Genomic DNA, 27,608 nt, shown 5'->3' on the forward strand with positions numbered 1-27,608 from the left:
CAGTAAGACTCGGTTTTTACAGTTTCTATCTCACAATTCCACAAGAACCGATATTTTGATCAGACAGAATGGGCGTATTATAAGCGAGATGGAACAGTTCAAGTTCCTAGGCGTTCGAATAGATAGTAAGCTGTTGTGGAAAGCCCATGTCCAGGAACTTGTTCAGAAACTAAATACTGCTTTATTTACCATTAGAACAGTATCTAAAGTAAGTGGCACTTCAACACGAAAAGTGGTCTACTTCACATATTTTCAATCGCTTATGTCTTATGGTATTATTTTTTGGGGTAATTCTTCTGATTCAAAAAGGGTATTTTTGGCTCAAAAACGGGCTGTTCGAGCTATATGTGGTGTAAGTTCGAGAACCTCTTGTCGACCCCTATTCAATAGTCTGGGAATTCTGACATTGCCATCACAGTATATATTTTCTATAATGCCATTTGGTGTTAGCAATCTTAGCCTATTCTCAACAGTTAGCAGCTTTCACTCAGTTCATACTAGGCAGAAATCCAATCTGCATGTGGAATGCACTTCCTTGACTCTTGTGCAGAAAGGAGTGCAGTATTCTGCTGCATCCATTTTCAATAAGTTAGCACAAGAACTCAAAAATCTTAGCAGTAGCCCAAACTCTGTTAAGTCTAAACTAAAGAGTTTCCTCGTGGCTCACTCCTTCTATTCTGTCGAGGAGCTCCTGGAAGAGCTAAAAAATTAAGCAAATTCCAGTGTTACATTATTGATTTTCTTTATTTAAACTTACGACTTGTTACCTGAATATGTTTTTTTGTATTTCATTTTATCGGTTTCTAATATCGTGTTATAATTTCATGTATTGACTCGTTCCATGGCCATGGAGACTTCTCCTTAATTTAGTGCGACGGAACAATAAATAAATAAAATAAATAGGACTGTCTTCACTGGAAAAGGTAACAGAGAAGCTCTATAGTAGCTGGCTCCTACAGGCCGCGTTTCTGACTCTTTTCAAACGATACAAGACGTCGGTTGCGCCGGCCGCCCAATAAAGCGTTTAATCGGCAGGGTGTGGAGTTTGTAGTCCTGGATGGAGGAGTTCTGTGACGTTTCGGTGATGTGTTCTTAACCTGAGATGGACTCACTCATTCAGGTTTCCATGGCCATAAACCATTCGCTACGTTCTCAGTGACCATGTGTTGCCCCACCATCTGCAACGTCGTTATAGGTATGCGGTTGACATTCCTGTTGCTCTAAACGGCAACAGCAGTGTTCACAGGGCTGGAAGCGTAAGTTCATGGTTTGGCGAACACTCACACACTCTATCGTATCTTGACTGGCTCGATGAATCAACCCATTGCATACAAAACGTCTCAGATATTTGGAAAAACGGGTGAAAAGTAGCAAGCAACATCGGCGGAAAGAATCGCAGAATCTGATAATCACTGACTGGTTTCAGCTAGATAGGGCATACCTGCAGAAATTCGTATGCATTCTTCCTCTCCGATATGAGATCACTATCAAAAATAGAGAAGTTGTTACTCTGCATTAGTGATATGTGTCCTGCGGTAACTAATTTTGTATGTGATGTGCTTCTCTTTAGATACTTCTAATATTTAACTACCAAGAATACTGTTGTGAAATCTATTTCCTATGATAGTACGAAACCGGCGCGGGATTATCAGAGGGGTCTGAGGCGCTGCAGTCATGGGTTGTGTGGCTAGTCCCGGCGGAGGTTCGAGTCCTCCCTTGGGCATGTGTGTGTGTGTTTGTCCTTAGGATAATTTAGGTTAAGTAGTGTGTAAGCTTAACGACTGATGATCGTAGCAGTTAAGTCCCATAAGATTTCACTCACATTTGAACATTATTGACAGTACGAAACGTTGTCGTAGATGTCTCGCAGGATCAACCGCTGCTGTACATTACCTGCGATAACGCAGTTTGAGGTATCTGCGTCTGAGGAGGGACTACGGCTGTCAGACAGTGCTGTTTCGCTACTGGGCCCTGGTGCGACACTGAGGCGGCTAATGGGTCTCTGGCAACCTCAAGATGGGGCCGTACTGAGCGTTTCCAGGGTGCTCGCCTCTATCACTTTGGGCTCCATCGCCTTCCCAGTGGTCTGCAGCATCCTCAAACTGTGCGTGGATCCTCCTCAGCCTCTGGAGGAAGTCACGCTTTGCGGCTTCGTTGCTTGCATGGATTTCGGATTTCTAATCAAGGTAAACATAAACCGATTTCTGATGTGAACCGCAATGGGGATAACATTCTATATCAGAACTTAAAGTTCAATGAATAATTTATTTAAGTTTGTTAACATCTTTGTGTTCTCCAGGAATCAGTACCGATTTAGAACAAAACCAGTTGAGTCAAACTACTTGATAGCAAAAGATACATGTGTGCAGGTAGATTCCGACTTCCCAGATTTCCGGAAGGTGTTCGACACCACATCACATTGTCAGATACTACTCAAGACACAAGTTCACGAAGTGCATTCTCAAGTAAGTTACCATCTGGAGGAATATCAGACCAGTAGAGCCTAGTAGGTTATACTAGTTGGTGAATGTTCCAAGCCAAGGAAGTCGAAATCGTACCACGGCTGCGTAATAGGAATTTTAATGTTATCAATATCCATACTGATCACAAAAGAACGTTAAACTTCAAAAACGTTCTTGCAAACGAAACCGTACAACTTATTTGCTTCAAATCCTAACCTCTTAACTGAGTATCAGTATAAGTTTTTTCTGTATATACGACGCTGTTTTGTTGTAGGTTGCCACCCACAGAAAACCCTAGCAGCCGTAGAGCTAAAGGCACATCAATCTGTCATTCAGTTATCAAAACGGGAGCTACTGAGCATTGTTCAACAGGCACTTTGCACACGCTTTCACCAGGAGACCTATTAGGGTCTCCAGTTATGCTTGATAAAAAAACAGTTTGCTGAGAAGGACTATGCTTACAACAGTAAAAGTCGTGGTCGGCCTTTTTTGTCGGAGCAAAATGTTGATCGCGTTCTACCAGCATTACAGGAAGGCCACAGGACTCAAATGATGAGTCTCAGATCCCCAAACAAACGTTTCCAAAGTTTCACATAGGTGATTGCGCATGAAATCCTAAAGACTGCAGTTAGTCAACGTACTTACGCCAGGAGATAAGGTTCCATCAAGATAATAACGAAAAGTCAGAAACATTAATTTTTAGTGATGACGGAATGCATCACACTATTGTGAATTAACGGGCAAAAATGTTCATTTCTCCATCGAATATGAGAGAGATTCAAAAAAGAATAATGCATTCTGCACATTGTCGATGAAGAACATTTGCGGCTCAATCTTTTTCACGTAGAAAGCAGTGACACAATTGCTACATTTCTTATTTGTAGCTTCTGCCTCAAATGACGAGTAGTGTAGATGGCTACCATGATCGCCAGACACAACCTCTTTTCGTCTCGACACTTGACGTGTGACACGAGGAGGACACATCGTGTCATTGTAGCTTGAAAATGAAAGTACTCCCAGAGACACCTTATTAACAGAATGAAATTTAGGACGAGTAAGTTGTACCATCTGCCGTATGAATTACTGGAAATGTAAAGTCATTTTGTGCACTGATGATATTGTTACGCACAACAACGTTCCGCCGTTGTGAAGTCTTAAGTAGCTACAATAAGTCTTGGCTAAAATTTCGAACTTCTGTAATGAATGACAGCATTTACTAAAGATAAAGGTTCCAATGGAACCTGAATACAAGATTAGTGGTGAACATCTTGAGCTCATGATGCCGCGTTAGTATTTAGGGATGATAATAAAAAGCAATATGAAATAGAGGAGAGAACACCTAAGAAAATTCCTTATTGAAGTAGACAGGGCAACAGAATAGTTTAGATTAGACTACATTAATATTTGTGACCACGGCAATTACTAATGATATGAAACGTGTCAGGTTAACAGAAGTTCCTGTTGTTGTTGTGATCTTCAGCCCAGAGACTGGTTTGACACAGCTCTCCATGCTACTCTATCATGTGCAAGCTTCTTTATCTCCCGGTACCTAGTGCAACCTACATCATTCTGATTCTGTTAAGCGTGCTCATCTCTTGGTCTGCTACTACGATTTATACCCTCCACACTGCCCTCAAATATTAAATTGGTCATCCCTTGATGCCTCAGAATATGTCCTACCAAGCGATCCCTTCTTCTAGTCAAGTTGTGCCACAAATTTCTCTTCACCCCAATTCTGTTCAATACCTCCTCATTAGTTACATGATCTACCCATCTAATTTTCAGCATTTCGAAAGCTTCTATTCTCTTCCTGTCTAAACTGTTTATCGTCCATGTTTCACTTCCATACATGACTACATTCCATACAAATACTTTCAGAAATGACTTCCTGACACTTAAATCTATACTCGATGCTAACAAATTTCTCTTCTTCAGAAACGCTTTCCGTGACATTGCCAGTCTACATTTTATATCCTCTCTACTTCGACCATCATCAGTTAATTTGCTCCCCAAATAGAGGAACTCATTTACTACTTTAAGAGTCACATTTCCTAATCGAATTCCCTCTGCATCACCCGATTTAATTCGACTACATTCCATTATCCTTGTTTTGTTTTTTGTTGATGTTCATCTTATATCCTCCTTTCAGGACACTGTCCATTCCGTTCAACTGCTCTTCCAAGTACTTTGCTGTCTCTGACTGAATTACAATGTCATTGCCAAACCTCAAAGTTTTTATATCCTCTCCAGGGATTTTAATCCCTACTCCGAATTTTTCTTTTGTTTCCTTTACTGCTTGCTCGATATACAGATTGAATAACATCGGGGATGGGCTACAACCTTCTCTCACTCCCTTAGTAACCACTGCTTCCCTTTCATGCCCCTCGACTCTTATAACTGCTATCGTTTCTATACATATTGTAATTCTACTATTTAATTAATTGTAGGATTCATGATTTATTTCTGAAAATTCATCGTTTGAGCAGAAGTAGTTGTCAATCAGAAATACTTTTAATTCGTTTTTAAATGCTGGTTGGCGATCTGTCAGTCTCTGATGCTATTTGGTAAATGGCCAGATACTTATGTTGTTGTTGTGGTCTTCAGTCCTGAGACTGGTTTGATGCAGCTCTCGATGCTACTCTATCCTGTGCAAGGTTCTTCATCTCCCAGTGCCTACCGCAACCTACATCCTTCTGAATCTGCTTAGTGTATTCATCTCTTGGTCTCCCTCTACGATTTTTACCCTCCACGCTGCCCTCCAGTACTAAATTGGTTATCCCTTGATGCCTCAGAACATGTCCTACCAACCGATCACTTCTTCTGGTCAAGTTGTACCACAAACTTCTCTTCTCCCCACCTAACGCACATTACCATACTGATAGATATCGTTCTGCGTGATTCGTCCCGACACCGCTAGTTGTGAATCGTTCAGTTTCGAACTGCACTGTTTCCCTAATAGTAACTAACGTGATGTTTCCACAATCCCATCCATAAAATAATAATAATAATAATAATAATAATAATAATGCTTTGAGATATGCACCAAACAGCATGTGGTTACCAGACTCATTGTTGAAAGGCATAATTAGTGTGACCATGGTGATAAGACATACAAACAGTAACCGAGTTTGGACATTATTCGCAAAGCATGTTGCTAGTCCTACTAGTAACATAAGGCCTTAACGAAATGTAATGAACCTGAACGAGGCCACAATAATATTTGGCCCTAATCTATGGGGGCCATTGGAAGTAGGTACAAAGAAAACAGGTTTTGCATCTAGTAGATGAATTGATGCGAATAAATTCACGACGACGACGTGGGAAGGGCTTCTTTCAAAGCTGACCATCTTCCATTTCTACGATTGTGGTATTATGTGCAAATGTTTCCTAGAGGACCCGCTGCAATCGGTGTTGACGATGAAGATGACTGATAATGTACCACCCGGACTACATTTACCAAATAAAAAACATATGCCTCAACCCAGAATCGAAACATCGACCTCCTGGCTGCTACCCCAAATCTCTATACACTGCACAGACTGTAGAGCACAACTAATATGCCCTGACAGAAATAGTTACAATAGATGTGGTTACAGTGTTGGCAGATTCCCACTCTTTAACGTCCCTCTCCTGCCGGATGTACTCGCCGGACAACGTTCTGTGACAGACAGTTTTTTAATCGCTGGCATGTGAGAAGTCGTGATGTGAAGCTCGAGTGCGAGAATTTTGCTACTCCCTGTATAGGCGTTGCCGACTTCAGCACCGTATTCCGCCTTTTTACATGCCTCCGTATTTGAATTCGCTTGCACTCCGTCTTCAGGCCACAAGTGGCCCATCGGGACCATCCGATCGCCGTGTCACCCTCAGAGAGGATGCGGATAGGAGGAGCGTGTGGTCAGCACACCGCTCTTCCAGTCGTTATGATGGTTTTCTTTAACCGGAGCCGCTACTATTCGGTCGAATAGCTCCTCAATTGTCATCACGAGGCTGAGTGCACCCCTAAAAATGGCAAGAGAGCACGATGGCGCAGATGGTCACCCATCCAAGTGCTGGCCACGCCCGACAGCGCTTAACTTTGGTGATCTGACGGGAATCGGTGTATCCACTGCGGCAAGGCCGTGAATTCGCATGCCTATACCAGTTTCTTTGGCGCTTCAGTGTCGTCTAGGTAATATATCCAAGTGATTATTATTGCAAGACAACAGGTTAATATAACAGCGAGGTAACCCATTGCGAATGAGAAACAGTTGTACGTTAATAACAGATGTAACCGCTAGACCATTGAAAGTAGGCATGCAAACGTGCATGCAATGTGTTATACGGCTGGCGGATATTAGTTTGTAGGATGGAGTTAACTGATTGTTGCACTTGTAAGTCAATACAGGGAGTTGTCATTCGGTGTTGTTCCACATGTCCTTGATTGGAGAAATGTCTGGTGATCGAAGTGGCCAAGGGAACATGTGTACAGTCTTCCGAGGATGTCAGGTTAAAACACTGGTATGTGGCGCGAGAGTTATCCTGTTGGTAAAAGCCGCCTGGTATGCTTTTCATGAATGACAGCACAACAAGACGAATCACCAGACTGACGTATAAATTTCCATTCAGATTTCGGCTGATAACCAGCAGAATGGGAATGCACTCATACGAAACCGCACCTCAGGCCATAGCTCCAGCTGTAGGACCAGTGCTGTCTAGCTTACAGACAGGTTGGGTTGCAGGCCCTCAACTGACCTCCCACTAGGCAACACACGGCCAGCATTGGCACGGAAGTAGAAACAACTTTCATCAGAAAACAGACTTCAACCCTTCCCTCTCGTTTGACACCACTGATGTCGCCAATGGCGGTTATTTGGGGTCTGTGCAATGGACGCAACAGCGCTACAGGACGTCTGCGCCGGAACAGTACTTGAAGTAATAAATATGTAACGCCATAACCCAGTTCCGGACACGATAGTCTCCTCTAGTCTTCTTGCAACCGCACATTCTGTTGACGGCCGCTGCCAGCAATTACGTACAGTGGCTACATTCCTAGCAAGCCTTTCCTTAACGTAGCGGAAGGCACATCCATCTTCTCACAGCTCGCTTACACGCCCTCGTACAACTTCAGTGAGATGTTCATAATGGTGCCTTGGTCTCCTTAAAGGCATCTTAACTAATATCAACCCATCATCTCCAGTCCTAAAGGTAACAAACGATCACAACCGTTTGAGCGTGTACTGAAAGCAAACCTGATTTGCATCCTCAGAGTTGCATTACTAGCACCAGTCTTAACTGGCATCACGCCAGACATCATCCTTCACATGGACAAACACGACTCCCAAGATTTTTTTCTGTCGCATAAATTCATCTTGGTGCTTCGATTTATTTCGTCAATTTCTATTAAGAACAATAAGGGACCCAATACTGAACCCTGTGTGATCCATTCTTGATACCTCCTCCACTTGAAGAATTTACTGATATCCACATTGAGTGAACCATTTCAACCTTCTGCACCACTTCCAGCTCAATGTGAATTAAAACATCTAAGCGCTCCCATTCATACCACAATACTTCAGGATATGTAGAATTCTGTGATATACACAATCAAAAGCATTTGACATTGCAAAAGATCCCAATAGGTGACGTCCAGTTATTCAGAACAATTAGTAGTTGATCAGTGAAAGCAAATGTAGCACTTTTCTGTTGAAAATCCGTTCTGAAAACCAAACTGACATTTTGTTAGTGTTTTAGTTTTATAGATATGTGAAGCTACTCTTGAATACATTACTTTTTCAAGAATTTTGGATAAAGCTGTGAAACGTGGGGTTGGACGTTAACTGCTGGCATCAAACAGATTTCCTTTCTTTTGCAATGGTTTAAAAATAACGTATTTCAGTCTACCAGAAAAAAATATCCTGTTTCAGTGAGGTATTATGCATGTGGCAGAGAATCCCATTGATCTGTTGGGAACTTAGCTTTTAGTGCTCTACTGGAAAATCCATCAATTTCTCTAACTAATTCTGGTATGTGCTGAATAGATCGTAAGCCGATCGATGTATATATCAGTAATCTTGGAGGAACTAAAATTGGAAATCTTGGAAGAAAACCATTGCAGTTTTCGTGAAACACCGTTGAGTATATTTAGAGACGCTGCGTTCAAGGAAGACTGTGTGACCATTATGGAGTCACGACCTCATATGTTGTGTGGTGATCTGAGACTAACATTCGAGAAATTAGGGTTCATGCACTAGCAAAAAACTACTAAATATGAAAAAATGTGTAATATTAGCATAATGTACCCTCAATTGCTCACAGTACAATTACCTGTGGAGTAAATCAATATAATCCATGCACAGTATATCTGTATAGATGTATTTCCATGATGTATCAACAGAAAGCAGCAAAAGAAACTAGAACTGAGTATGTAAACTACCAGCACATTATAGTTTTATTAGGCCTGCTAATTTCGAGTATCTTAAAGGAGGGGGTAACCTAGTAAAGATTCTAGGACTGAGCTAAAGAGCTGTTGGTACATTGAAGGAGCACATAATTGTGGTTTCTGGGTCAATGCGACTGCAGAATACAGATTCATATCTGTACTGCCCTAACAAACGGACGAACTTACTATCAGTTCTTTCTCCAGGGTATCAGTTACCACCATTACGAAATGGTTGCTGTGCATTGAGCTAAGAGTTAATTTGACACTAGCCAAACTTCCTCTCTCACCTGGCCACTACGGATATCCTTTCAGACGTTCCAGTTGAAGTTGGTAGCGGATGGTAAATGGCGTGAAGTAAAGACTGGAGATGGGTGTAGCATCTACTGTGGTAGTAATAGTATTTTAAGGGTACGACATCGGCCAAGAGTGTGGTAAATACCAAAGGTTTCCAGGGAACACCGAGTGACGGGAGATTTACACATATGATCATCCAAACCATTGCACTGTATTCCTGCAGCGGAGAAAATGTGCTCTCCTGTCGAGACAATGCCGTACTTAACACTTTGCACTATCCAATTTCCAAGTTCTTTATCTAGTAGCCACGTTGCCTTGCGTATTCTTCTCCCTACACCCCAATCCACTCCACACACGCACAATACCCTCACCACACACACACACACACACACACACACACACACACACACACACACACACATACGTACATAAACATACAATAAACATTTGTGGGGACGACACTTGATCTGGCCTGCGTAGCAGGCAACATACCTAGCAAATATGGGACAAAAGTGGAAACAGCATGAGACATCTTCTCCCAACGCTCTTTCTGGAGCGTTTATGGTCGTCTCTGCACACGACATTGGGACAGCATTTAACTACAGCAGGATGCAGAAGATATCAGTCACATAAAATCTGTTACTTTCGAATGGTGCGGCAATCACTTTAAAGAGTTAGTCGCTTTTATAATGTGTATGGAAAGCGTCTAGATTCAACTTTTCTGTGTACTACGTATTTCATTACAGGGGATAGTTGAATGTTGGCCTTTTCATAGTCTGTAGTGAATATCACTTTCAGCAGAACAGATGGAATAGATGGATGTCAAAACTTTACTAGCATCCCTACAATGTGGGAGATGGTTAAAGTAATAATCGGAAGTTCGTGTTTTCTCACTCCTGTACATATTCGCTACAGCTGTTTTAACTGCTTTTCGGTTTCGTTTCTTTTATTTATTGTTCAACAGTTTGAGTGGAGTGAAAATAAAGACCACGGATAAATTAAACAGTGGATTCTCGTCCGAATTTCATAGCCAAACTATAAGTGTGATATGCCCAATTTGGGTATCAAATTGCCCAGAGTGAGGTAGAGTTTTGTATATTTGTTTCACCGTAATGAGGGGAAGTAAGAAAAACTTTATTAGTGATTCAGACAAAACATTTGTTGAATTTTCGTGGCCAAACGTAGAATGGAAATAGACAAAATGGTTACCGAATTGACAAGCGTGAGATCTAGTTTTGCAGAGACCTACTTATTAAACCTTCCTGGCAGATTAAAACTCTGTACCAGATTAGGACTTGGACCTGGGAACCTGGCCTTTCATGTGGACAAGTGCTCCAGCGAATTCGCTATCAAAGCAAGACTTATGACCCATTCTTGCAACTTCAGCAGGCCGCTGTGACCGAGCGCTTCAGTCCGGAACGACGCGGCTGCTACGGTCGCAGGCTCAAATCCTTCCTCGGGCATGGATGTATGTGATATCCTTAGGTTATTTAAGTTCATGTAGTTCCAAGTCTTTGGGACTGATGACCTCAGATGTTAAGTCCCATAGTGCTTAGAGCCGTTTTTTGCAACTTTACTTCCAGTCAGAAATCAATATAATTGTGACACTGGATTCCTGCCTCATGTGCCTCTTTTCAGGGGTGCACTCAGTCGTGAATTCAGTATTATGAATGACCATGTTTTGCGATCACATCGAACTACACAGTTGGTGGAGGCGCTGCGGAGGCGAACATGCACTAACGATCACCCAGTGGTTGTCACCTGCTCTGCCGGGTGAAGAGACCGCTCTACCACGACAACTCGTTACATAACTTGCGGCCAGCACGGGAGCACGTTGCAGAGCTCACTCACCCCGTTAAGAAACATGTCTCGTCTTTTAGAATGTCCAGTAGACCATCGAAAATCAGAGTGACTTCAGTGTAAATATTGTCCTTGATCAAAGTATTTTATCCGTACGTACTTCTTTCAGTTACCTTCCGTGTTGTACTGTAGGTGTCCTTTCCATGTATGGTCTAAGTTTCATCGTGCAGCATTACTTGGCATTGAGCCAACATCCGCTACCTACTTCAGTTCTTAATTTTTGCTCAGCAGTGTATGTTACATTTTACGTTTTATGAAGAAGACCTGAAAAAAGACTAACACATACATTTTGTGAAATAATTTGTCTGAAGTAGATTAAAGAAACATTTCATTCTCCATCGAAAGATGCTTCAAATCCTGTTCAGCATATGGGATGTCGATTGAGAATTTAGAATCAAAGAATGTTAAAGTGTGCTGTGGGACATTTGTCTGTCGAGTCATGTAGACGACGCAGTCTGGTATTGTGCGGCCTTGACATATTTCTATTATCTATGCCAGAAAAGGTAAGAAAAGCTCCAGCAGTGTTACAGTCGGAAAAATGTTTCAGCACAAAACTTTCAAACATCAGGAGAGAGAATGCGAGTGGCGCAAGACGTAATGTGTAAATTACAAATGCTGTCGACGTCACTGATCTTGTTTTTCTGATAAAATAAGAACATATAATACAGAATGCATTGGAACCCTAGTTCAGAAAGCAGTTGCAGTTGAACTGCGAATTATATATAGTGCTCTTTCCACGTGGCAAATATATGAGTGTTCCAGCTGCTAAAGTTAATGAGTTCAGATTTAAATACTTGATTTTGCAAATCAATTTCAACCAAATGTTTCCTTCTGTGATCGAAAGTTAAATAATATTTCGATCATCAGGGGCGTCAGATGTTTCTGTAATATGTTTTATATTCCACCAGACAAAGAATTCCACCTAACATTTGACCTTTTTTCTGAGTTTCCTTTTTCCTTTCTTCGTACTCTTTGATCTAATTTTCGAGCGTTAGAGAAACAAGATTCCCAAGAAATGCCACAACCGATTTTCGATTTTTCTTCGAATTTTCATAGAAAAACTAATAGCGGGAAGTGGACAAATTGGGTCTCAAATGTGACAATGTGAGGTCTAACTTTTAAAAAAAGGATATAGTTATTTGAAAGTGATCACGGGATCACGGTAATTAATGAAAAATAATAAGTAACTTGTATGACATAATTGACATACTTCACGAAGAACTGCAGATACCCACGTAAATTGAGTGCAAAGAAGTTTATTTCTTCAAATCCTAACTGTTTTGCATATAAGAAGCTACATTTGTGTGACATACAACTACCAGTAAAATGTACTTGATTAAAAGAGACCTGAAAAACAACTAGCAATTGTTTTGTGAAATGATTTGCCTACATGCGAGAAACAAAATAGGTTAGAGAAATAATTGACGTACTTTTGAATACTGCTGAAAATCATCTACAGAAAATAACGTTCTTTCTATGTATGGTTCAATTTCCGTCGCGTTAGTTTGCAGTTACACATTATACGAATGTTGCTTTAGTCCCTAATGTTTGCACACCTACGTATAACACACTAAAGCGACAAATATTTGTGCACCTATTTTGGTGATGTTCAAAGGATTTTTTTTTCAGTAGAACGATGCTCACGAACATTATCCTGCATATGTTTTATAGGCAAGCCACAAGTAGCATTCACTTGTTTTATTGGCCAGTTTCGCTCTTAATTTTTATAAGAGAATCATCAGATTTTCTGGAATTTACAGTCCAAAATACAGTAATTCGCTTGTTACATTACTGTCTTGCGTTGGCTATGCTGCGACTTATGTCTGTGGCAAAAAATCTGATCTCAGCAGTCACTCTTTCCCTTGCATGCAATGCCTGCTCTCGATAAAATTGCCCTTTGTGTCAGTACTGATTCGGAAGTAAGAGAGAACATGAACTCATCCCACCAAACGGATTTGTAACTGCGTATCTATCTTAGTGGGAGTGAGTATTATTAAAGAAACATTAGAAGTTTTGGGATTGACCTGCTAGGTTAGCCGAGAGCGTTAATACGCTGCTCCTGGCCTCGGGTAGGCGCGCCGGCCCCGAATCGAATCTGCCCGGTGAATTAATGACGTGGGTCGGTATGCTGGTCAGCCTGGATGTGGTCTTTAGGTGGCTTTCCATATCCCCCTAGCATCTTCATAGCATATTATTGATAGAGTTACACTTACAAACCATCGACACTTCAACATAACGAAATATATTTTATGACGACTTTATGGTGGACTTTTACAGTGATCTGCCATAAGAAATAATGAAGGTTTATTGGATCTATTGAATTCAAGGCATCACTTATTGATAAGGTGCTTTATATGTAAATTATAATTTAACACTTGTAATTCGTTTGTGTCACTATTATTACTAGTGTTACCTGAGTTACTATCTGAGCTCTTGGGCCTCATATTTCGTGTACCTTTATATGATTTAGACAGTAAACATTACACAGTAAACATCATGGCCATTTCCGTGTATTTATTACCCTCGTAATCTGGTTCTACACGCTACATTTGCATTAAAAATCGATGGAACTTGAAAAATAAATACTTAGATCAACTAAAATGACAAAAACAGCTCTATCTCTGTACGTCCATACCCAATAAATTAGATAACTGTGGTAAACTTAGTTTCTGTTGAAATGGTCAAAGAAATGAACTGGTGTAAAAGTATGATTGATTTGCTAAAAGCTAGAAATATGCTACGATAACCGGAGAAAATATGGCTCCCTACTGTCAGTGGATGAGAAAACTATACTTTGAGACTATACCTTTGACTTCCAGTAACCAGTTAGCTGTAGAACGTGTACCTGAAGAGTTCCTCCTTGGTATACCAGACAGATCACTGTGTTTTTCTTTTTACAGTATATGCCCTGTCGTAATAAAATTTGCAGTATCATTATACTTTAATTTTTTTCTCTACTTCCGGACAGTTGCGATTATGAACTAAGTAGTCCGTATTCGAAAGAAACGTTTTGACTATGGGCAGTCATTCATTCTCATGTGGTGTAAAGATACTCCTATCAGCTCTATACATCGTGCCTGGAGTCACTATTTTGAATTGTCTGATTCCCTGAATAGCTCACCCAGAGCCGTGGACTAGAAACAATAGAATCGCCGTCCAACCTACATTTGCAATGTAGCTCATGCAACTCACGCTATTCTAGAGACGTCACTCCTAGCGTTACTTCGTCACCGCTAAACACGTTACGTGTTATCCTCTACCTCACATGTCTTCAATCGCGAACATTATCCCTAAGCATGTGATTTTGAAGTCCACAGACAGCTTTGAGCATGAACGCTGTAGGCTCGTTCCATGTCCTGCCTATTCATCCCGAAAGGCTCTCGAATACAACAAATTGCCCCAACAAGAGTGTCCGACGCCGAATATTGCTTTAATACTGCCACACTAATAAGACCAGCTTCTTTTATAGATATTTTTTCGGTCCTACAGGCTGCTCTCTTCATTAAACAAGGAGCCACGATGCATCAACTCGTCCGATTGTTATGGGAAACCAGAGGAAGATACAGTAATGGATTAAACAACGAGAAGAGTCGAGCCCGGTATGAGAAACTGGTGGGCCGTTTGTACGTTTACATGCAGGTACACGTCGCATGTTTACTATTTGTTGCGAGAAATGTTCTATGTCTGTGTTGCCTCTAAATTTGTAACACTGCAAATACGCAGTTTTTGTCAAAAGTTTAGGTGCTGCGAGAAATTTTCGTCTCATAAATAAAAAGGTTTTTGCTGTTTTCGATCAATTATTTGCTACTTGATAGGATTCAAGAAACAAATATAAAATAATACCTCTACAGAGATAGTTCTTAGCTGATCGAATCGAAATTAATGATTTATTTGTTACGAATGTCACTACATAAGTAGTTATTGCATCTAAATCTATATTACAATTGAGCAGTTGATATGTAAATACTACATGATCTGATCACCTTATTTTCAGGTACAGGTAATCTACGTTACGTTGATTTTAACGTGTCTTCTATCTGACAAAGGCTTTTGGTTTAAGATTGTACACAAAGGTAAAAAACAAAAATTTCAAATGCCCTAACTTACACAAATGTGTTTCTGGATGGACAGCTGTTTGTTTTAGAGTCATTTGAGGCAGTACACAGCAATGGCAAATTTCTCGATTACGCTTTTGTACACACTTTATGGAGATGAAAATAATAAACATTATACAGAATAAGATTTTCACTCTGCAGCGGAGTGTGAGCTGATATGAAACTTCCTGGGATATTAAAACTATGTGCCCAACCGAGACTCGACCTCGCGACCTTTGCCTTTCGCGGAGAAGTGCTCTACCATCTGAGCTACCGAAGCACGACTCACGGCCGGTACTCACAGCTTTACTTCAGCCAGTATCTCGTCTCCTACCTTCCAAACTTTACAGAAGCTCTCCTGCGAACCTTGCAGAACTAGCACTCCTGAAAGAAAGGATACTGCGGAGACATGGCTTAGCCACAGCCTGGGGGATGTTTCCAGAATGAGATTTACACTCTGCAATCGGAGTGTGCGCTGGTATGACAATTCCTGGCAGATTAAAACTGCGTGCCCGACCGCGACTCGAACTCGGGACCTTTGCCTTTCGCGGGCAAGTGCTCTACCATCTTTTTTTAAAATTAATCGAGCCTCCTTCCTCCCCTACAGCCCGTCCTTCCGCTCGCCATTTGTGCCTTCTTCGGCTTGCTTCTGTGCTATGTTGCTACTTTTGGTCCATAGGAGATAGTTGACTGACGAAGTAAATGTATACAAGTAAACAAAATCCCTTCGTTTGGGGAAAGCAAATAGGTCCGCTACATTCTTCCACCATTGTGCGGGAGCGATTTTTATAGGAGAGCCAGGCGAACTTCAGCCTGCTGGCGTCTCATGTGTGCGTCAGCAACCTATTAGTGCTGCTACACGAGGGCAAAGGGTAAACGAAATAGCCACCTCGTTGGCGTAAAATGAAAGAGAAACTTAATAAAGAATTTAAAAAAAAGGAATCCTGAGATTGAAAAAAATGTCTCTTGATCGTTCTTCAGCTCTGTCGGTATGACAATGTTAGGTTCAAGAAATTTGCGTAATTTTCTTGGTATTTCTTATTGTCGCTCGAGCTTTTGATGTTCTGTCATCAGGTACATCCCATAATCTGCTTCACTCTTCGTCATAGCCGTTGAGATGTAAAGGACTGGCACGTCATCAGGCAGAAGGACGTGTGTCGGTGTAATGGTGTTAGGTGCCGTGCGGAAAACATGTGCTAGTGTTTGCCGGAAGAGATTCCACGCGTCTTTCACAGCGTCACAGACGAAGCGATGTTCTTCAGTGTCGACGATATTGCAGTTGGAACAGTTTGGTGTGTGTGCCAGACGTATCGCGTGCAATTTTTATATCGACTGCGAGGTACCACGTCGATCGCACATTGGATGGTAGATGGGGGTCGGATATGTTGTCCCATATGTTTTTCCAGTTATAATGTCGAAACTTGTTTTATATTCGATTGCGCAATTTTCCTTCCAGCAAGGTGCTGTAAACCTCCTTAACCCGAAATATGTCCTTCTCCGGTATTCTATGGCGTTTATAGCTGTATTGCTCAAGAAAATGTTTATAGTGGTACAGCTCGTGGGAGATGTGATGCACATCGATTGGTGGATCTCTGCTGACTGGGGTGATTTCACGTAAGACATGAGCCACTAAGGTCCGCGGGGATCGTTGCCACTGTTAATAAGTTTTGCTAACGTATAGCGCTTGCGCGTGTCGGTAGCGTCAGGGTATCATATGAAACCTTAAATATCTGACCTATGCTGACAAAATAACAAAGCGCTGCTTGCATTTGGTGTGTTATGGTTCGTGGCAGAGGCAGTACTTGAGCAACGTAGTTGACATTGGAAGAGATGTATGTATTGGCCAGTTGCACTTTTTGTATTACGTTTAAATTACGCAAGCTGTGTTGTTTTATGCTTGCCCGTAATTTGGCAAGTAATTTTCTATAATTGAGAGCGGCCGTGCGGTGGATGTTACTCATATATTCTATTCGAAGGCATTTTATTTTTTCCACATTGTTGATACGCCCAGCGGCTCTGATCTCTATACCCCGACCAAGATTCATAATACCAGATTTATTGCGGTAGAGTTTAGCTCCTGACGCCAGTTCGTAGGTCGCACAACTTCATGTACTGTTTCCACCCCGCTTTCGTCTGTCACAAGTACCATTACATCGTCCGCGTAGGCTTGACATATGATCTTCTGTCCGTGTACATGTAGTCCACGGAGTTGCTGAGTCAGGGATACTAAGAGAGGTTCAAGCGCAATCGCGAAAAGCGTCGTGGAAATGGGGCAACCTAGTCTTACCGAACTCTGAATATTTATCGGGTGACTGAGTTGTCCGTTGACACTGATTCTGGACGTGCTATTCGTCAGTATGTTTTCCACTGAGGCTATAATTTTCTGGGGGTAGTGCATGGATGTCATACACCGGAGCAGGTACGAATGATTAACTTTATCAAAAACTTTTTCAAAGTTAAGCGACATTAGAGCACAGCGAATTTTGCAGGCTTCTGATACCGCTATAATGTCTCTGCAGTCACGTAAGGTCTGAAATATCGTTCTATCCTTTCCCACACTTGTCTGGTAAGCTCCTGTCACTGTACGAATAACTGAATTGAACCTTTGCATCATGATACGGGCGAAGATTTTATAATCACTATTGAGAAGTGTTATGGATAGAAGATTCTCCACGGTGTTTTGGGGACGAAGACCACTGTGCCTTCACAGAATTCCTTCGGAAGGTCAGTATCGGCATTTAGTATTTCATTGCAGACGAGTGTCAATTTAGCAATTATCTCTTCGCGAAAAGTATGATAAATTTCAGTGGGTAGCCCATCTGGTCCAGGTAATTTATTCTTTGGGCTCCTTGAGATGGCATCTCCGACGTCTTCATCCAGTTATTCTCGCTGTGAGCAGATCAGCTTCCTCTGGAGTGAGTCGCTCTGTCGTCCTAGTAGTGAGAGCTTGCTGCGCTGTTTCATCTGTCTGTGTGTTGGCCAGCAATTCACTAAAGTGTCGATGGATCTCGACTCGTATTGCAGCGTGATCTGTGAAGAGTCTCCCGTCTGAAGTTTTGAGTTCCGTTAGAACTTTCCGTTATTGTCTTTTGTTCTCTTGGAGGATGTGGTACATCGACGTTGTTTTTTCTCGTGTACCGTTCTGCAAACGCGTTCGTATTTTACAGCCTTCTAGATGGTGTCTCTGCAAGGTGAGCAATTTTGCTTTTATTCTGTTGATTTGCCCATAATGTCTTATGAAGAAAAAGTCAGATGTCGGCTTCCGCCAGGCGACTTTTTCACGGTAGTAAGTTCAAATGGTTCAAACGGCTCTGAGCACTATGGGACTTAACATCTATGGTCATCAGTCCCCTAGAACTTATAACTACTTAAACCTAACTAGCCTAAGGACATCACACAACATCACGAGGCAGAGAAAATCCCTGACCCCGCAATCGAATCCGGGAAGGGAGTAAGTTTTCATTGCCTTTATTATTGCGGGCTTCGCGCAGTTTAGCCACCAATTCAGCGCCATAGCGTACAAGTGGAACTTCCTTTCACATTCTGCCCAAGTGGTGTGGAAGGCGGCATGACATTCAGGATCCGAAAGGTGAGCAACGTTTAGCTTCCACTGACGTCTCCCCCTGTAAGTTCCTTGTTTCTCTAAATTTACCGTACATTTGTACGCGATGTGATCAGAGAAAATAGTGGGACATAGCTCGGACTGTAAAACGTATCTCATTAAATTGGAGTTCCGTAAATCCTGTCTATACGACTGGCAGAGTGGCTGGTGATATAGGTGATACCTAGCCTATCACCGTGTTTTAGTTCCCAAGTATCAAACAGATGGAAGTCTCTGACGATGTTCTCCAGCTCCAGAGATTTGTTAAAATTTGGCATCTGATCTTTGGGGCCGGCCGCGGTGGTCTCGCGGTTCTAAGCGCGCAGTCCGGAACCGTGGGACTGCTACGGTCGCAGGTTCGAATCCTGCCTCGGGCATGGATGTGTGTGATGTCCTTAGGTTAGTTAGGTTTAAGTAGTTCTAAGTTCTAGGGGACTGATGACCACAGCAGTTTAGTCCCATAGTGCTCAGAGCCATTTGAACCATTTTTGATCTTTGGGACTCAGCACGCAATTAAAGTCAGCCGCAAATATTATTTGTTCAAATCGCTCCGCGAAAAGGGGGGCGATGTCCTCCTTGAAAAATTCGGCCCTGCGGCGCTTGTTTCCGGTTCCTGACGGGGCATTTACAGGGTGGTACAAAAAGGTACGGCCAAACTTGAAGGAAACATTCCTCACACACAAAGAAAGAAACTATGTTATGTGGACATGTGTCCGGGAACGCTTACTTTCCATGTTAGAGCTCATTTTATTATTTATCTTCAAATCACATTAATCATGGAATAGAAACACACAGCAACAGAACATACCAGCGTGACTTCTAACACTTTGTTACAGGAGATGTTCAAAACGTCCTCCGTTAGCGAGGATACATGCATCCACCCTCCGTCACATGGAATGCCTGATGCGCTGATGCAGACCTGGATAATGGCGTATTGTATCACAGCCGTCCACAATACGAGCACGAAGAGTCTCTACATTTGGTACCGGCGTTGCGTAGACAAGAACTTTCAAATGCCACCATAACTGAAAGTCCATAGGGTTGAGGTCAGGAGAGCGTGGAGGCCATGGAATTGGTCCACCTCTACCAATCCATCGGTCACCGAACCTGTTGTTGAGAAACGTACGAACACGTCGACTGAAATGTGCAGTAGCTCCATCGTGCATGAACCACATGTTGTGTCGTACTTGTAAAGGCACATGTTCTAGCACCAGAGGTAGAGTATCCTGTATGAAATCATGATAACATGCTCCATTAACGTGCTCCATTGAGCATAGGTGGAAGAACAAACTAAAATGAGCTCTAACATGGAAATTAAGCGTTTCCGGACACAGGTCCACATAACATCTTTTCTTTATTTGTGTGTGAGGAATGTTTCCTGAAAGTTTGGCCGTACCTTTTTGTAACACCCTGTATGTTGATAACCCTAGTGTTGTTTATGGTGACATCGAGACCTCTACTGTTCGGCAGTTTCGTCACGTCTGTAAGTAGGAATCCCCTCTTTAGTCATAATCGCTGTGCCGAGACTATTGTCATTGCCAGGATTGATGACGGCGTTGTAGCCAGTGATGTCGTCCATACGGATAACCGTTACTTCTTGCAGCATTAAGATGTCAACATCAGCGGCGTGCAGAAAATCTTGGACATTTTTCAGATTGAGGGTGCTGCTAATTTTATTTATATTCAAGGTCGTAATTCTGATCGCCTGCAAGGACGTCATGTCGACTATACCGTGTCAGGTGGGATACTGTTTGCTCCACTTAGAAGAAGTCGGCATCATCATCTGCTGCAGGAGCGTCTTTGATGGTGGTTTGTTGCCGGGTGGACACATTTTGTCGACGGTCGGGTGCCGTCCGTCCTGAATGTTGTGGTATGTCAACCATCTCTGCATCATGGCTTTGCTCCTCCATGTCATCCGCCCAATCTCGCGTGCACGTAACTGCCCGCGTGTCCGTTTTTGGTACAGATGGAGGGTCCTCCAGACTAGCTGTACCGTCTGGAATGTGGATTCCACGGTCGGGACAGTGTCCTCATTTCGGGTCTTCTTTTTTGTTGTTCGATCTTCCAGAGGAGTTGCCTGTGTCGTCTCCGCCAGTTCTTGGCCTATCTGTTTCACCTTTTCACGCAGGATTGGCGCGATTTCTCCTGCTCCCTGACGGGCTATTCGACGTTTCTTCCGTTTCTTTGGTGAAACAGCTGTAGGCTGCTGGTCATTATCCTCCGACGTGGCAACAGTGTCCTCTTCGTGTTGTCCGACTTCTTCGAGTGATTTGCACATGCCTTCTTCTGCCGTCTTAGCCTGGTCTTGTTCTTCACGCCTGTCAGTTTCCTCGTCTTGAGAGAGTGCTGGACCTGTAGCTTCTGTGCTGCTAGTATCCTTGGCTACGTTACCATCGTGTCGGCCGCTGGTGGCCGAGCGGTTCTGGCGCTGCAGTCTGGAACCGCGCGACCGCTACGGTCGCAGGTTCGAATCCTGCCTCGGGCATGGATGTGTGTGATGTCCTTAGGTTGGTTAGGTTTAACTAGTTCTAAGTTCTAGGGGACTGATGACCTCAGCAGTTGAGTCCCATAGTGCTCAGAGCCATTTGAACCATTTTTTTGTTACAATCGCGAACGTCGGCATAAGCAACTACCGCCGTGTCGAAACACATGTCTGGGGCGACGTCACTGCAAATTGCGGCGGCGTACGTCACTGGAACCGTGACCATCTGACTAGGCGGGTCTCGCTCCCCAGTCGGCAGTTGCGTCACACGCCGTTGAACACACTGCGCGCAGACGTGTTGGGTCGAACCACAACCTGAGCAGGTTCTCTACTGCCCATCGTAAGTGATGATCGCTCGATATCCACCAATCCAGAGATACGATGGGATATCTTTCAGCATGTCAATCTCAACTTGTATGACTCCGTTTAATACTGGATACTTGTGCAAGGTAGACCATTTTTCGGCGACATTGCTGATAATGGCGCCATAGTCTCTCAGTTTGTTGTTAATCTCCTCGGGCGTTATTTCAAAGGGGAGCTCAAAGATTCGAACCCTTCTTATTCCCATTCCGGCACGCAAAACCGTGACCTGCTCTATGTGTCCGTCTGAATGTTTGAATTTTGCCACCCCACCACATACTTCTACAATTTGGTCGCACTTGTCAGAACTGGATAACTTAAGGAACACAGTCGGACTGGCAATGGACAGGTGAATTCCAATCATTTCAGCCACTTTGATCTGAAAAGTTTCTTCGATAAATGCCTCAACTTCGTAAGATTTCGGTCGGGCGTAGTTCCGATCGAAAAGCAGCTTCAAAGCATCGCGTCGCGTTGTCTGTTCCATTATGTCATTCTAGAAATGTGATCGTGGACTATGACTAACGCAGAAAGTGCGCACTCACCACACAGCGCCGGCCGCTGGCAGCAATGATGTAAACACCGTAACAGCCGCTCCGCACGTCCGCACAGCACGGCCGGCGGTGGCGGAATCGCCCATCTGAGCTACCGAAGCACGACTCACGCCCAGTACTCACAGCTTTACTTCTGCCAGTATCTCGTCTCCTACCTTCCAAACTTTACAGAAGCTCTCCTGCGAACCTTGCAGAACTAGTACTCCTGAAAGAAAGGATACTGCGGAGACACAGCTTTAATCTGCCTGGAAGTTTCAATATACATTCTGCTCAGGGATTAGGTTTCCATATACCCTCTATTCAAGAGTACCTCTACCTATTTGCAGATGAAGCAGAAGAAGACACAATACTGTTGTCATAATGAGACTAATAGCAGTACGGGGACCAGTGGGCACTCTTATCTAGGTTGTACTTATGCTGAAAACTGTATACAACTCGTGCCAAGATATTCTGGCGATATGCTCTGCGAGGTCACCTCATTGTCTCAAGATGAAAGGGACATCATTCCATCCACAATGATGGACCCAAGACACATACAAGTATGTATGAAAAATATGCTGCAGCCTCGGCATTGGCAGCGTTTATTAGAAACCTGGGTATTCTCACGAAAATATGTTATAGTAATGCTGTGACATATGTAGATGTAGAATACAATAAAAATCGATTGAAGCATTCAGTACTACATGTTAGTACAGTCACAAAAATAATGAACATGTAAGAACACTTCATTCATAATAGGGCTTGTCTGCCAAATACATTTTACGGCACAAAATTATTGTCTAACAGATGTTTCTCTCAAATTACTGAAGTGGTTGCATCCTAATTAGCTGGTCTTACAGGTGTGACCGATGTTGTGAGCACCCTTATCGTTCAGCTATTTCTTGTGGATAACTGTTATATTTATATTGTAGAGATCGAGTGCTCATTTTTAATGCTGAATATCGATAACGCTCCTGCCAAGTCTGCCTTCTAACGTCGATTTAATAATACTTTTCTATTTCACACTTCTTTCTCCAAGCGGCTTTGTTATATACATCAGTCATACGCAACAACTTCCAATTTATCTTTCAGTAAACACACGATGAGGTTTAACGTTTTACGAATATGATGGTCTGTAAACGCTGATTTTCTTTCAAATTTTCTATCCTGCCATTTAAAACATGTTTGGTTAAATTCATAGGCGGCATAGTCAACATAGACATACACATACACATACTTAACTATCTAGCAGTCTATCACCGTGATGTTTAATGAAACCACAATCAATAATACTTTTTGCTCTGACTTTCGCCTTTGAAAGTCGTTCAAGAGATTCAGTAACAGATTTGAATGCTTCTCTGATAGATTCTCCTATTTCTAAACACGCTATTCTTAACGGTCGCCATCTCTCCAAAATAGCCTTGCTTCTTCTAATCTAGTATCTCCACATTCTGCTTACTTAAAAACATTCTTTTCATTGGCTTTAACATCATATTCTCCGTCTTGATCTCTATTCTTGTTCTTCATCCCTTTTCTGAACAGCTATCCAAGTACCAAACTCTGTAGACGTTGAGGAATAGGCTGAGATGCTTTTTCCAGTACCGATTTGGACTGAGCTTGCCTTTCTTGAAGCAATGGCGGTTTATAGTGAACATTTAGTCGAGATCTCAACCAGGCGACATTTTTTGCATCCAATGTTAGACGCAGCGGATTAAGATCACCTCAGAATCAATACTCATTTTTAATAGAAGTACTGTAGTAACACGAATTTTCTACTTGCACATTACTGGTCTTCCTGAATGAAGATCAAACTATTACTGCTTTCCCAATTCTGCTATATGTTTTGCAATTTCTAATGTCGCCTCCACAAGGAAAATAGGCAGTAACGAACAGCATCTGATGGTGGCAGATGGTCACGCTATGCTCACTTGGCACAAAATGTAGTAAAATATGTCTATATTCGGTTACAGATACACTTCAAACGAAGTTGTAACAAAGTTTGTAAGTGTATAATACAATTGCAAAAACTCATTCTTGCTACAGCAAAGTTGTAGCAAAGTGACCCATGTTAAGGCATAACTGTAAGAAACTGCCCTATGCAAAACTTAAATTCTATCAAACTGAGGCATGTAGGGAAAAAATATAGGAAATTACCTCATGTTTTAGTGAAATTAAAACAAATTCACTAGTGTGAAAGCAACATTGAGCTCTATCAAAATTACAACAAACTGCTCATGTTACAGCTACATTGCAACAAACTGGTTACTGCTGTAGCAGAAAATATTTATTCTTCACAAGAATTTATTCTGGGAAAGTGTCTGCAAAAATACAACTGACATCGAATTGAACCTCCATTGTAAAATTGCGCGTCAAGTGTTGATCTCTGATCTCCGGTGGCTCATTACAGAGTAGTTATGTCATTCTAATGCTCATTTGACATCGCTATGGAGACTAGAACTTGCCAACAGGTGAAAATTTGTCCCAGACAACGACTCGAACCTGGATGTCACACTTAACACGAGTGGTACCCTTAACCGCAATGGCCATCAGCACATACCTCCCATCTAACCCAAATTCTGTTGCACACTAATAGTGTAGCATCAGCTAACCATGAATCCCTCGCTTTTCATTTTGGCTACCTGGAAGAGATCGGGCTTGATGTGCACCCTCACTGAAATAATGGATTCTTCCTCATTGCACCATTTACACCATCGACGGAGTGATGACATTCTGACATATGGCCTTAGGACGTTTATAGTGACGACACTGGTTAGTTGATACACTTGAAAATATAGGGAAAGTGATTAATTCAACACTGTCAATGCCCGACCACCCGTCGTATCGTTCCTTTATTTGGCGACTCTCTCGACCGTCAATACGGGTTGTATGTCTCTGCCCTGCTACCCCCTGGAGTTCGCTTTCGTCGCCTCCTTCAACACCTTGATTTTTCACTCCCTGCAACCTTTAGAGTGGGCGAGAGCCACACGCCACCTTGGCTCCAGGCTCAGGTTCGCGTTCTCATTGACCTCAGCTCGCTCCCAAAGGAGGTTACCCCGGTTCGGTATACCACTCCCGTTTTGTCGAACTTCGTTCGAAGTACATTAATATGACCTTCATTTATACAGATGGCTCTAAAACCAATGACGGGGTCGGGTGTTCTTTTATTGTCGGGGAACAAAGTTTCAAATACCGGCTACATGGCCATTGTTCGGTCTTCACAGCTGAGCTCTTTGCCCTCTACCAGGCTGTTCTTTACATCTGCCGCCACCGACATTCTGCTTATGGCATCTGCTCCGATTCTCTGAGCGCCATCCAGAGCCTCATTTATCCGTATCCGGTTCACCCTTTCGTGCACCGGATCCAGCGCTCTCTTCAGCAGCTGGTGGACGACGGTTCTCTGGTTAGCTTTATGTGGGTTCCTGGCCATGTCGGTATCCCCGAGAACGAAGCTGAAGATGCCGCGGCCAAGGCTGCGGTCCTCCAGCCTCGGACAGCTTCTTGTTGTGTCCCTTCATCAGATTGTAGCAGGGTCATTTGTCGGCTCATTTTATCGCTGTGGCATGCCGATTGGGCTGCACTTAGGGACAACAAGCTTCGGGCCTTGAAACCTCTTCCCGTAGCTTGGACGTCCTCCTCACGCCCTTCTCGGCGGGAGGAGTTCGTTTTGGCCCTGCTACGAATTGGACACTGCCGGTTCAGCCATCGCCATCTGCTGACGCCTGCGCCGGTGCCGTTCTGTCCATGTGGGCAATTGCTGACGGTCCGCCACATTTTAATGTCCTGTCCGGATTTTACTACACTGCGTCTTGATCATGGCCTGCCATGTACTCTGGATGCCATTTTAGCGGATGACCCAGGAGCTGCTGCTCGCGTTCTTCGTTTTATCAACTTGACAAACCTGTCTAAGGACGTTTGATTCTGCTGTTGTTTTTTTTTTTTTTTAATCCTATGCCTGTTAATACGTCTTTTATAGTGTTGTCCCTTTTAGTTGCTGTTTTAACCTTGTGTCTCGCCGTGCATTCCTAACTTAGTCCGGGCGCTAATGACTATTGTAGTTGTGCGCCCTAAAACCACAAAAAAACATAGAAGTGATAATGAATTTTTTTACTCCGTACAAGGTATGCAATTCTGCTACCAGTATATCCTATTACTAAGCATTTCATCAGCCATGTAATTTACTGTGTGTTTACTGGTTGAGAAAATTGTATGCAGAATTCAAGGCCACCAGTTACGGCTTATAAAACCATGTGGGAAAGATATCCCATTCTGGTTTCCAGTCTGGAGAGCAGCTTACAAATATCCTAGAAACATCTAGAAATTATATCTTCATCTTGGGGCGGGTGCTGCTCCATTGCCTATTGAAGGGGAGGTGGACAGCATTGTAAATTATGTCTGTGGGCCTATTGGCGCTGATAACCTAGCCATTGGGTACCCGTACACCATAAAAGCAACAGCAACTTCCAGCTTTCCACAGAGCAGAGCTGTGATCAGAGCAGCATGGCAGGAGAGCATTCGTGAGGTGAGAGAAGGATGCCACATAAGTGCATGCAGCCGGCCGTATGAACGAGCGGTTCTAGGCGCTTCAGCCCGGAACCGTGCTGCTGCTACGGCCGTAGGTTCGAATCCTGCCTCGGGAATGGATGTGCCTGATGTCCTTAGGTTAATTAGGTTTAACTGGTTCTATGTTCTAGGGGACTGATGACCTCAGACGATAAGTCCCATAGTGCTCAGAGCCATTTGAACCATTTGATAAATTCATGCAACCAGCAAGTGGCATCTCACACTAGCTTAGCCATGCTCCTAACTGCGAGACGTGTATAGTTAGCCATAAAGGCAAGTGGTGTGCACCAACATTGTCCGTCACATAGCGATTCATGTTTTTTTCGGATTCTATAACTGCCTTTGTAACTGTTAAAATGGTAAAACAAAGCAGTTCTGGAGCGACTTGACCGCTTGGCTGACTGAGCTATGTGCACTCGGCTGCGGGCCACTTCTTGTAGTGAACGGTGGTGGTGTGGACACTGACATGATTGTTTCAACGTTAAAACGTTGAAATAAGTATGTCAAAATGTTTAAATGTTTAAATGAATGCCGAAAACTTCTTTAATGCAGTAAATACACACAACCCTTTAAAAATAATAACAAGTGACCCGCCTTTGCTCTAAACTTAACATATTTCGGACTAGAGGATTTCCCGCTCCTTTTTAAGAACTTTCCCACCCTTTATAGGTAGGACTTGAAACCTATCATGGGATCTTACAACAGAGGGGTGGGGAAACCCTGTAGACCGAGAGAGGTGGCGCAGTGGTTAGCACACTGGACTCGCATTCGGGAGGACGACGGTTCAATCCGCGTCCAGCCATCCTGATCTAGGTTTTCCGTGATTTCCCTAAATCGCTCCAGGCAAATGCCGGCATGGTTCCCTTGAAAGGGCACGGCCGACTTCCTTGCCCATCCTTCCCTAATCCGATGAGACCGATGACCTCGCTGTTTGGTCTCTTCTCCGA

General features: G+C 42.9%; 1 protein-coding gene across 1 annotated transcript in view; it reads left to right on the plus strand.

Annotated features, from left to right (window-relative positions):
- Positions 1-1,859: 1,859 nt before the first annotated feature.
- LOC126357659 (uncharacterized) overlaps positions 1,860-27,608 on the plus strand; it is a 50,428-nt gene continuing 24,679 nt past the window's right edge. Inside the window, exons 1-2 of the mRNA XM_050007480.1 lie at positions 1,860-2,186; positions 14,524-14,673. Coding sequence (XP_049863437.1) covers positions 1,860-2,186; positions 14,524-14,673 — 477 coding nt within the window. The remainder of the gene's footprint in view (positions 2,187-14,523; positions 14,674-27,608) is intronic.

This window comes from Schistocerca gregaria, chromosome 1 (assembly GCF_023897955.1).
Source record: "Schistocerca gregaria isolate iqSchGreg1 chromosome 1, iqSchGreg1.2, whole genome shotgun sequence".
Lineage (NCBI taxonomy): Eukaryota > Metazoa > Arthropoda > Insecta > Orthoptera > Acrididae > Schistocerca > Schistocerca gregaria.